Consider the following 12302-nt stretch of genomic DNA (forward strand, 5'->3'; position numbering starts at 1 on the left):
AAAACCCCCCCCCCCCCCCGGGAAGGAAGACAGAATGGACGCTACTTACTGTCAGGAAGGTGAGACTTAAGGTGACCACAGGTGCCCCGAGCATTATTTGTCTTAGTCCTAGCCCCCAGCCAGGCATGTGAAAAGAGGCTGGGGGGAAATGTGGAAGGAAAGAGTGGTCAGAAAGCCAGCACTGATTCAGGGCCAGATGGGGCAGGAGTAAGAGGGGGGACATCAGGATCTCAATCAAAAGTCAAACTGGGGTTCCCAAGTCTCATAAGTTAAGAATCTGGGAGAGTCTGGCCAGGGTAGGGACAAAGATCAAGAGGGTGCCTCTCTTATGGACTGGGCCATTTAGGGCTCTATAGGCTAAAGGGAGCATAAATTAGATCAGGGTTTGAGGTAATTTCCATTGAGGGGATCCCCAATGGTGCCTCTTTCTCCTGCCAATACCCCAATAAGTATCCCCTCCCTGGGCCATCCCTCCAGGGGTCTGGAATGAGGTCCCTTTCCCTTTGCTAGGAGAACGTTGGTAGTGGGATCAAAACAAACTGTAGAGGGATGTGGGATTCCTTGCAGATTCCCTTCCTCACTATGTCCTCAGCCCTCCATGCTTTTTTCCCAACAAGCACCCTCCAGGAGTGTGCACTGACCACATAGAGAACCCAAGCCGTCGACAGGTGCCTCAGAGGCCAGGTCCTGCTCCTCTCTGCTCCATCCCCCCACTGGGATGGCAGGGCCACCCACCCTCTTTCTGAACCTCCTTCAGCCAAATGCACTTTCCCTCTGGAAGGAGTCAGGTGGGAACAGGGCTAGCTATCTAATTTGCAGGACCTAGTGCAAGTGAAAATGTAATTTAAGGACAGCCACAGCCGACCATTAGAACAAGCAGGGGCCTCTCTGAGGGTGGAGCACTCCTGTGCTGCAGTGCAGGCCACGCGCCCACAAAGCTGGCCTGGGGTAAAGAATTCTTTCAGTTGTGCACAGTAGCCAACAGCCCAGGGGCCCTAATTATACCAGGGCTGTCTTTTCCTGGTATCAGACACTCTCTGGGAGTTGTTCAGACCTGCTGCCGTAAAATCCTCCGCCACCAATTCTTCCCTCCTAGTCTCTCCTGCTCCCATTCTCTTAAAGCGGGCATCCCTGAAAATCACCTAGACCAGCGATTCTCAGATGTGAGCTTGCATTGGAATCTCTTGGAGGATTTGTGAAAGCACAGATCTCTCTCCCCTTCCCCCAAGTCTCTGTCTCTTCTGGGCATATCCATGCACTAGCCCTGGAGCCAAAGAACCTGCATTTCTAACAAGTGCTGATCTAGGGATATGCTCTGAGAACCACCAGTATAACAGCAGGACATTCAGCCCAGGTGAATCCAGTTGGCCAGATGGCTTCTCGGGCCACATGAGGGCAGCTTTGGACCCACTCTGAGGATAATTGCGCCTCTGACCGGGGCATGGTGCGGCCCCGAATCTTTGCACTACTAATCTCCTGTCTGCCTTTTCAGTGTGGTGAACCAGGAAGAAAAGTCATTTGCCATCGGGGTACAGTTCTTGCTGATGCGCTTGCTGGGTGAGTATCTTAGAGCCCCCTTTCTGAGTAGTGGACCTGGGCTGTGGGCTTTCAGGGGTTATGGGGAGTGGGGAAGGATTGGGGGTAGCCCATCTCATCTCCAGTGCACACAGAAACTGTGCATAATTAACAGCAGATGGCCAAACCCCACATTGACGTTCCCCTGATTGCTTGAGGTTAGGAAAGATTCCATCCATGGCATGAATTCCAAACCAAATTATATAAGAAAAAGGAAAAATGGACACAGCTGAGAATACCTCCTGGAGAGTTAACAGCAGGTATTTTTAAACCTTTCTCCAAGAATTTGTCGTAGGAACAAAAACCTTACATTCCTGCCCTTCATCAAACAGCAGCTGAACCCAGCCCTGGCTTTCTTCCCATTTTAAAAAGTCCCTCCTCCTACTTCTGTTCAGCCAATGTTTCTTCTGTGCGGGGTCTTTTGCCTGTGAACCCTGCCTGTCCAACAGCCCCAGAGCCCCCTGGAGGAATCCAGCTGTGTACAAGTGATCAACAGTGCCCTACAGGGAGGGCAAGCTGCCCACAGGGAGCGGGGGTACTCAACTCTCCCCGAGTGAGATTCTTTCCTGGACTGCTCACACTGGGCTGCCCCTTTTTGACACATCCATGCACTAGATTAACACAAGGCACACAAGTGGGACCCTGGAGATACAGGTAAATAGAAGGAAAGGGACTGAGGGTCCCTTCAACTGAGGATGTATCTATTAAGGACCCGGTGGGTGAAAACTGCAGGGGGGAACGTGGAGATTCCAAAGAGGGAGACTTCATTGCTATCAAGGTGTGACACTGTGCAGTCCCCTCTGCATGTTAGCCCTGGGGGCCAGGTCCAGACCTCACCCTGCAGTGGCCGCCACTGGGCATTGGCCGTGTCCTTTTTGGGGTGGGCTGAGCAGGAGCCTTTGCAGGAATCCAGCCCAGCTGGAGATACTGATGAGAAATGAACCAGCTTTTTCAGTGGGATTTCTTGACCTCATGTCTCATACCACTGGTTCCTCTTGTCCTTGTGGAGTCCCTCCAGGCCCTGTGACCTGTATTATAAAGATGCAAGACACAGGGTGCCCTGTCCTCCTGGCCAAGGCTCTATGGTCTCTGCTGGGAGGGAGACCTTGATTCCTTCCAGCCAACCAGCTGCTGGGACGGGCTCCTATGAGCCCTGCCCTGATTCTTTCAGTGACCTTTAAAATAGCTTCTCTTGCTGGGTACAGTGATCTATGCCTATAATCCCAGTGATTACAGAGGCTGAGGCAGGAAGATTGCAAATTTTGAGGTCAGCCTGGGCTGACCTCAAATGGTATCTCAAATGACCTCAGATGGTATCTCAAAATTTAAAAAATGAATAAAAAGGACTGGGGACATGGCTCAATGGTTGAGCCCCTCTGGATTCAATCTCCGGTATACCACCAAGCAAGAAAAGAAAAATGACCACTCTCTCCCACTGCTCAAAGCCTTTGCTGCTTTAGTTTTTCCATCTGAGCTCAGAAAACTCGATACAGAGCCATGGTTAGCAAACCCAGACCAGGAGAGATTCCATTCATCGCTAGAGAATATAGTTCCACTCTGGGATAGACCAAAAGACTCCCTATTTGTAAACTGCAGTAGGTTTATAATTACCCACTGGGATTTGTTTGAACATTTTTTCGGGATTTCATTTCTATTTAGGAAAGGATCGCTGGAGGTCAATCTTTGGGGGCAGATTCTCTCTCCCTGTTTCCCTGGAGACTGGGTAGTGAGCAGGTTCTAATTAGAGAGATCACTTCTAGAAGTTTCCCACTCATGGGTGGGGCCCCAAGTACATACCACCTCTTTCTTTCCCCTCCCAGGCCAGTGGCTGCTTGCATTTGACCTAATGGTACAGAGTGGGGGTGGGGTGAGGGTGGGCATCCAAAATGCTCAACACCAAAAGGCACAGCAGTAAGACACAGTGTCTGCTGCACAAGGTGGTGCCATGCAGCTGCTGGGGACGTGGTGTGGCAGGTCTTCCAGGGACCCTGTCTGACCCAATAGGACAATGTAAAGTCATGGAGAAAGAACATGGGATTTGAACCTTGGTAAACAGGGATTCAAGAGTCCAGTCCTGAGCCCCTTTGGTCCTGGAACAGTGAACTGACCAAGCTCACCTTCCCTTATTTCATGAGACTATGTGAGGACCTGGGGAGTCCACGTCTTTACCTAGGGCCAACCTCGGGCATGAGAACTATGTTGTATGTCTGAGCTGGCATCAAGGTGACCCTATGATTCATTCTGCCCAGAAAGGATGGCCTGGGTTCCTTTTATCTCCTAAGCCTTCTGGTGAAAGAGAAATTCAGGCTTCGCTGATAGCTATTCTGCTTTTCAAAGCCACTGTGGTCCCCATGGGTGGGGCAGGCAGAGCTGTTCACCTGTGTGAACCTTGAAGTGGGCTTAGCGCCCCACCCTGCTGGCACCTCTGCTTGTGGCTCCACCTGACCTGGGCTCTTTGAACTCTCCTCCCCGCTGCTGCCAGCCTGGCTGCCGTCTCCAGCCCTCTATGGCCTCACCATTGACTACTCCTGCATCCGGTGGAACTACCAGTGCTCAGGGAGGCGAGGGGCCTGTGTCTACTATGACAATGACGCTCTCCGGGACAGGTGAGGGCCCTGCCTGCGTGTGCATCCAGAAGGCTAGGCAAAGAGCAAAGAATGGTCATTGGTCTGGCGACTGTGCTGGAGGCTTGTCAGGCTTCCGAGGGGCCACTCTGTAGGTCCTGCCATGGAAAGGGAGCAGGGTCACTGTGACAGGCATTTCAGGGCCTGTAGGGAGCTGTGGAAACCATAGTCCCCTAGTATGCTGACCCCACAGGCCCTTGAGGGGTAGGGAGGGGCAGGTAGTAATAGAAAGAAGTTGGTTAAAGGGAGAGACTGTGGCTATGGAAAGGGAGAGAAACTCCTAGCAGAGATCTGGGGTGGTGGGTTCCAATAAGCCCAGCCCAGCTACAGTGTGGTCAGCTACCTGACCTGGAAACTCTGTGAGAGGGGCAGAGCAAAAGGCAGTGAGAAGATGCCCTCTCCTTTTGACTGCTGGGAGAAGGACTCCCTGGGATTGGCTGGCATGGCAGTGTCACCCTCTGGGGGCTCCAGTGGACTGAGGATCACTGGAGTCCCATATCTACTCCCTTCCTACCTCCTGGGAGGTGTATGTCCTTTCAGATCAAAAGAATAAGGAAAGTGATGCCCCTGTCCCCGCGGCCCTGGGTGGTACTGACACATTCCCTGAGCCACTGTGAGAATGATGCTCCTTTTCTGGGTGGCCCTCTCCCTCACTACTCCTGTCTCCTCCTGTCCCACAGCTACCTGGGCCTGCAGGTGGGCTACAAGGCGCTGGGCACGCTGCTGCTCTTCTTCATCAGCTGGAGGGTAAAGAAGAACAGGGAGTACAATGTGCAGGAGAAGGCTGCGGGCCTTGTCTGACCTTCGGCCCGGACCACCGCCCTCTTCCAGAGTGGACCCTGCCTCCTCCACCCCTACCTGCCTTTACTAATGTTAACATATCTTTGCCTTTTTTGTTTTTTAAATAAGAAAGAAAACACCAGCCACTATTTGCCTTCCCTGTCTCCTCCTCCCAAAGCCTCTCCCATGGCTTCTAAGAGCTGACATATATACCTGGGCTGGGTAGGATCACCAGGTAGGCACAGAGATGGAGGATCCATTCTCCCCCTGGTTCCCTGGAAGGAGCCCCCCACATGCCCAGGTTCTCCTTAGCAATGGGTCCTCCAACAAGGATGCCCACTTAGGCAGTCCCTGCCCCTCACCTGCCCTGAGGGTGGGGTGTGCCTAAGCAGTCTGACTCTCCTCTGACTGCCCACACCCCACAGAGAAGCAGAATGGAAGGAAGGAGAGAGTGGCTGAGTTATTAATAACCCGAGTTAGGCTAGGGGAGGGAGAAGCTATAACCTCCTCCACATTTGTATTCAGCATATTATAGAACCAGAAGGGGCTGGCTCCCTTTATCCTCACTTCCTGCCACAGAGGCCATTTTGGAGGCTGCCATGTTGGGAAGCACAATCCCTCTCCAGTGCCCACACTCTGGCACCAGAGCAGGCAGAAGATGCCTTGAGGATGGGTCCTCCCAATGCTGCTCACATTGAACCCTTTGTGTCCCTGGACCTGCAAGTGTTTATCTCTGTCTTTCTGGGGTTACATTTCAAGCAAAGAAAGTCACACACGCTGAAGGCCCGAAATGTCATGGTCTCAATCTCAGAGTGGGGACGAGATTCCCCTCATCTCAGAGTAACAGGAAGGCCCTCCCTACACTTGCCTGGGAGGAGAAGAAGTGATTTCACATGGACTTCCCCATCTGGACTTCAGCCCGTGGCCGAGGAGTGGAGAGAGACACTCTGAGATGGCAGCAGAGTGGATGTCAACTGTCACCCCACCTGAACGGCAAGCTGCAGGCAGAAAACCGAAGCAGACAAGGTTGACTTTCCTTGTTTCAGACCTGCTTATAATCCTCCACATCCTCTCAGCCTCTTCTCACTAACTCCAGAGGAGCGAGCGCCCTCTGTGGGCCTGGGCTGGGAGATGCTGCTGCTACGTGATGGAGGTCAGAGGTAGAGGCCAACGGAGGAGGCCTTCATCGATTACTCTATTTATTGGAGACCGACGTTGTGCTGGGCAGTGCCAGTATATGGTTCTCCAGGGAGCTTCCCTCAGATCTTACCTCACCTCCCTCCATGTACACCAGGACCTCCTCCCAGAGTGTATGCTTCATGGGCAGTGTGGACAATGCATGTAGGGGACACACATGCTTGTCAAGAACAGCAAGTACCCAAGATCAGTAAGAAGGATACTGACCTGACCATTGGTGCCATCCACGGCCCCTCCAGACTGACTCTGCACCTTGTCCTTTGTGTGATGGAGACCTGGCTCACTGTGTCCCCTGGAGCAGCTGGGCATTGGTCATTGCCATGCATGACCTTTGGTGCTGCTCCTCTTGGAAGACCCCCCTTCCAGCAGCATAGTGGAGGCCACCTTTGGAAAGGTCTCATGTCAGCAGTTTGTGTCAGTGGCCCAACTGCTGTGAGACTCAAGTCTTCTGGGAGCCACTGTAACAGACAGCCCTCTTTCCAATGCCACCAGCCTTATTTCCACAGATCTCACTCAGGAAAGGAGGCTCCAGGCAACCTCAGGGGCCAGTTTCAGCATTTGCAATGATTCTGCTTGGAAAAACGGTTTCCTCCAACTAACCCTGGTCTTTCTCGCTACAATTTAACCAAATTCCCAAGGTGCTGCCTTCACCTGAGCTCATGAACAATGAATGTCAACCTTCAGGTTCTAGAAGATTGGTTGCCCTCCTAATCCTTTATTCTATTATATTGCTATGAATATATTATAATTTTACTAGTGATGTAACTTGGTCATGAATTTGTGCTGTCACATACATCTATCCGAGAACAGACAGAACCTGCACCTTCTAGACAGAGGAAGTATCCATGCCTGGGCCCTCTGAACCCATGGCCAGTGGCATTGAAGGTCCTGCTGTTCTCAACCTGTCAGTTGGTCCTGAGCAGGTACCAGTGAAGTTCTGCAGAAAACTGTTAAAGGTCCGTGGTACCAGGCCCTGGAGAGGCCTAACCTGCCCTTGAGTTTAGACCCAGAAGTGGGGTTGGACATGAACAGCTATGTCTGTGACACAGGACAGAATTAATATTATAATCACAACTGATCACTTCCTACTGCCCAGCAAATCTTTCCTCTCAAATGCTAGCAGAAAATATAATGGTATCACTTTCATTTTACTCCTAGACCAAAACTTAACAAAAAAATTCCTTGGGTGTAAGACGCTTATAGAGGGTGTTGTTAAAATGTGGGTCCTGAACACCCTCCACACAGCCTGAGAGACTATTTCTGTGGTTCTCTGGGGGACCCATCAATGGCACTTTCACTGGCCTCTCTCACAAGGCCAACGTGGGTGGTCCTCAAACCCCGTGTCTGGGATCACCAGTGCATCTGAGTCTTGTCCACTGAAAAACGTATAGTCGGATAGGCCTTTGGTAAATTTAAATATGTGTGAAGGATGACAGGGTGAAGGGACACCAGGGAGTCCCATTTCCTAGATGGCTGCAACTAGGAACAAGCAGGCCTAAAAAAGAGCTCACATTTAGATCAGGCTCCTATCAGTCCTGAGAGAGGGACTCTCTGTCCACAAGCTTGTTATAATTATCTCTTTAAATCAGTTGAGCCGGATGTCCAACCCCCATCCTGCTGACTGGCTGGAAGTTCAATATCAACTATGCTTGGGACTAGCTCCCAGAGCCATCCCAAGGTCCTAGGTATTTAAGAAGGCCACTGTAGGTCTTTGGTTCCTTCCCAGTCTGAGGCCTCCTCATGGTCCTGCTTCTCCACCGAGTCTGGAAACCCTGCAGAAGCTGACACAGGGCTAGGGTCACTCCCTGGGCACACCCACAGCTAGACCCTCTCCCCACTTCTCCCTCCCCTGCCCAGTCCTAGGAAGCCCCACTCTCCTGTTCCACTCCATCTGTCTGCTCCCTACATAGTCCAGCCCCACGTGGGATGAACAAAAGAGGGATGAAAGGAAGGGTCTACAGGGGCTTCTTCTTCTTTTTTTTTTCTCTGTCCTTCTTGGACACTTCCTGGAATAAGAGAGGAAAAAATACAGTGAGAACCAAATGTCATATCTTCATCAATTATCCTTTGGTCCAAAGCCCTCTCTGGAGGATCCTCACCGTAGCCTCATTCATGATGGAGACCAGCCTGTCTGGTCTTAAGGCCCCATTTAAATATGAGGAATCTATAATCAAGGACATAACCACTGTGACCCACTTCACACAAATAATAGCTTGCCAGTGCCGGACTCAAACCAAGCTGTCCAGCTCTCTCTGCGTGTTGCAACCTCATCTCCCCTACTGAGTCATTCTGGAGTTGAGGGGTGCACTTAAATAAGAAAAACTGCCTCTTTTTCCCTTGAAGGTCACTGACCCATGGGAGGGAGCTGGAGGAATCTCTAGGGCACTGTTCGATAGGAAACAGAGGGGGGGGAAACCACCCACTTCCTATTCGTGCAGCACAAGAACATTATGACTGTTCATTAAATAGGGCCCATTCGGCCCTGCTGCACAAGGAGTTAAGAGAGAGTCATGGAGAAAGGGGACAAAGAGGATAAGGTTATGAAAAGAGAAGGCTCTGGGAACTCTGCAGGCAGGCAGACCTTTAAGGGAACACCCCCATCTGGTGACTGGTTAGCAGCAGATTCTTGCTTACGAAACAAAGCCATATTGTGATTTTCTTCAACCACTCTCAAAGATGGAGAGATAATTAAGCAGGGGCCTGAATCCAGCTAGTATCAGATTGATATTAAAATATTGTATTATAGATTCCCAGAGAGGTTGGCAGTAGCTCTGTGCATTTGTGTATATGCATGAGAGAGAGAGAGAGAGAAAGAGAGAGACACCCTGCAAATTCAGGAGAAAAATTCCTCTTTCACAACCACAGGAACTAAATACCTAGGAGAAATGTCCATCTCTTGCCAATAGCTCCAGATTCATTATAACCTTTCATCAGAGATTAAATATGTAAACAGGCCCTGGGCAAGCCCTTGGCAAATCATAAATGAGAGAAAGCCTTTCTCCCATGACACACCCTGCCCGTGCATCCACTCCCTGCCCCCAATCCCAGTCCTGCAGTGTGGCCACACGACAGAGTTCACCACCTTGCTGAAGTCCCTGCCTCCCTAGGCACATGCTACATCTTGATCACGGTAAGAAATGTGCATGGGTCTGAACAGTTTGCCAAGCCATCCATTCCTTTTAACAGGCCCCTTTCATCAGTGAATCAGCCAGGGGAGGTTTGGCTACGCATCGATAACAGACCTCACCAATCTCAATCCCGTGACACAACACAAGTTTATATCTCTTGCTCACACAAAGTCCATGGCGGGTCTGGGTGACATTCCAGGACAAAGGTTTCCAAGGGTGACTCAGTAAAGCACAATTCTTGGACCTTGGAGGTCTCCTTTCATCATGCTGCCAGGATCGATGAGGCAGGGGAGGAGGGTCTCCTGGGTGGGTAAGCAGGCTCTTTGGTCTAGAAGGAACACACTTCACTCTGCTTCTAGTCCGTTGGCCAGAACCTGTCACATGGCTGTATCCACTGCTATGGAGGTGGGGAAGCATGATAATCCTGTGTGCTCAGAAGAGAGAAAAAAAACAACAACAGATGTGGATAAGCACCAGAATCCTCTACCATGGGGAGCAAACCTGGGTGGACGCAGCTGCTCACTGAGACACTTAAACCAGCTTTATCCAGCTGTTGACGAGGGAGTAGAGCATATAGTCAGGAAAGCCTCAATGATCAGCCCCCCAAAATGAGGAGATAATATCCAGGCAAAGCCATGGCTGTCTTCAGGGGAGTGGGAAGTGGGGAAGATTGGATCTGAGGAGGTAGAGATGGGGCAGTGGCTGAGACAGATGCAGGGTCAGGAAAAGGTCGTCTTCAGAGGTTTGCTGGGATACAGAAACAAAGGATAGGAAGTCTGAGGAGCCCAGAGGAGGACAGTTGGCTGAGCAGAGTCCATGAGGAGGAGCAGGAGGCCTGATCTGCAGTGGAGGAATCCCACCCAGCACTCTCACCAGCCCTGTGAGGTCATGGTGACCATCAAACCTGCAGTTGGAGAAAACAAAGACTCTTCCAGTTTGTCGCTCATGCTTTCCTGCATTCATTTAGTACCTGATGTGTGCAAGGACAGGACATGATAAATACATGTTCCCAGCCCTTCCAGGGCTCATAAGAAATAAACACAGGGTGCTGGGAGCTATTCAGCTGAGCCATCAAGAGAAGGGGCTTGGGCTGGATTTTAAGAAGGTCAAAGATGCAGGAGAAAACTTTCCAGTAGAGGGAACAGACAGAGGTAAGGAGGCCCATTCTGAGGACACACTGGCCAGGACACATGAAGGAGATCAATAGTAAGGCCAGAAGAGGGGTCAGGTTCAGGCGCTAGAGTGTCTTTAGGGCTGACTTACACCAGGCTTTGAGGAGTGGGACCAGTCTCTTCTGGCTTCTGGGTTGGTGCTCTGCCCATGAATGTCTGCAGAATGGCCTTAGAGTCCCAGCTGACCAGTTCCAGGAAGGCATTACTAATTCAGAAGATCCTCCTAGAGTCCATATGGGAGAGGGTGCTGGATGGGCCATGCTACACCCAGAGAAGCCATCTTCTCAAGTACTTTAAGCACACCCACCCCTCCGCAGCACACTCCCCAGGAGCCCCCACCTTGTGGCACTTGGAGCACCTGCCCATTTCTGGTCTCCCTCTTCTGCACTGAGCTGCTCTATCACCTTCCCCGTCCTCTCCCATCTGCTTCTCTGCAGCTGAGAGAACTGGGATTCTGCAGGCATGGAACTGGAATTCAAAATGGCTCAGACCCGGGGCAGAATGGGGCAGCTAACTCAAAAGGGCTTCTATGCAAGACCCCCATGTGTTTACAACCCCCTCTCTTTGCTTTGTGAGCCCATCAATGTGCAAGCATCCCCATTTAAATTCAATCACCAAATCCATGAAAAGGATCCCAGAAAGGAAGAAATATTTAAGATTTCATCCTCCTTACACTTGCCGACCACCAGCTTACAGAAGAGGAACTGGGCAGGTGGGGAGGAGGGTTCAGATGAGGCAGAATCTTTCCCTTGGGTTCATGCTGGGAAAGAACAGATGCAATTTTCACAGGGTTCCTCTTTAACCTGGACCGCCTCTCCAGACCCATGAAAACCAGGGAGGCTGCTGCAGCCCTGAGTGCATTAAAAATTCAGAACACACAAATCATTTACATACATCTCCTTGAATCTTCACCACACCCCCCGAGACACAATTATCATGTCATTTCACGGACGAGGAAACTGAGGCACAGCTGGCTGCGGTCGCAGCTCCCTCCCTTTGGCTTCTGCCATAAGCCACAAGTAGGGACCACGGGCGCTGAGTTCTGCAAAGCGGCGCCTCCTAGCGGTCCCGGCAGCTGGTCGAGCTGGACAGGGCTTCTTTCCCGCGCCCTGGAGTCGCAGTCTACCACCAGGGGGCGCCGCCCACCTGCGCGGTGGACGGTGTTGGGATCAGCAGAGGCACCACGCCCTGCCGACCAAAAGGCCAGACCACTTGCTGGGCTGGGGACTGGCTTCCCGCCCGGCACCCCTCGGACAGCCCGGCCTCCATGCCAGGGTGCCCTCGGTCTTGCGGGCTCCCTGTGCCCACCCCACTCTCCCTAATGTGGTCACGCCAGAGGAGCCCGCGATCTGAGCCAACCAGAGCCTGCTCACTGGACATGACCTGCTCCTGTCTCCCTCTCCTGCAAATGCACCTTCAGTAAAATGTAGTTGAACAACAAGAATGTCGAGAATAACGTGCCAGCACCAGGCTCCGAGACTGAGTGCGGGCACTCACTGCTTCTCCCGGCTCTCTGACCAGCTGTGGGCAGGGCAGTCACCCCACTGCAGCGTGGTGTCCCCGCTCCCAGATGCTGTCTGCCTCCCCACAGCGTCACCATCTGGAACTCCAGCGGCTGCCCGCGGGCGTTCAAGTAGCTTCCACCTCCTCCTTCCCCCAATTGTTGTTTACCCGAGCACCTCCAGCCTCCCAGCCTGAGACAGGAGCGGGCATCAGAAAGAAATCAATGTCAGTATCCGGGGCTCTGACCACCTTGGGAAGGCACCTAGTGGCCCCTGTCAGAGACTAGGGCAAATGCTGTACGCCAGGCCCGGAGAGGAGGGTGA

The 12302-nt window shown here is 51.9% G+C and overlaps 1 protein-coding gene across 2 annotated transcripts in view; it reads left to right on the plus strand.

Moving 5' to 3' along the window:
- Positions 1-6936, plus strand: part of Slco2a1 (solute carrier organic anion transporter family member 2A1) — an 85476-nt gene extending 78540 nt beyond the window's left edge. For both annotated transcript variants that reach the window (XM_015487038.2, XM_048794393.1), the window contains exons 13-15: positions 1493-1557; positions 4058-4181; positions 4880-6936. In XM_015487038.2, coding sequence (XP_015342524.1) covers positions 1493-1557; positions 4058-4181; positions 4880-5000 — 310 coding nt within the window. In that variant the 3' untranslated portion in view covers positions 5001-6936. The remainder of the gene's footprint in view (positions 1-1492; positions 1558-4057; positions 4182-4879) is intronic.
- The last annotated feature ends 5366 nt before the right edge of the window (positions 6937-12302 follow it).

Source organism: Marmota marmota, unplaced genomic scaffold (genome assembly GCF_001458135.2).
Source record: "Marmota marmota marmota unplaced genomic scaffold, marMar, whole genome shotgun sequence".
Classification (NCBI taxonomy): domain Eukaryota; kingdom Metazoa; phylum Chordata; class Mammalia; order Rodentia; family Sciuridae; genus Marmota; species Marmota marmota.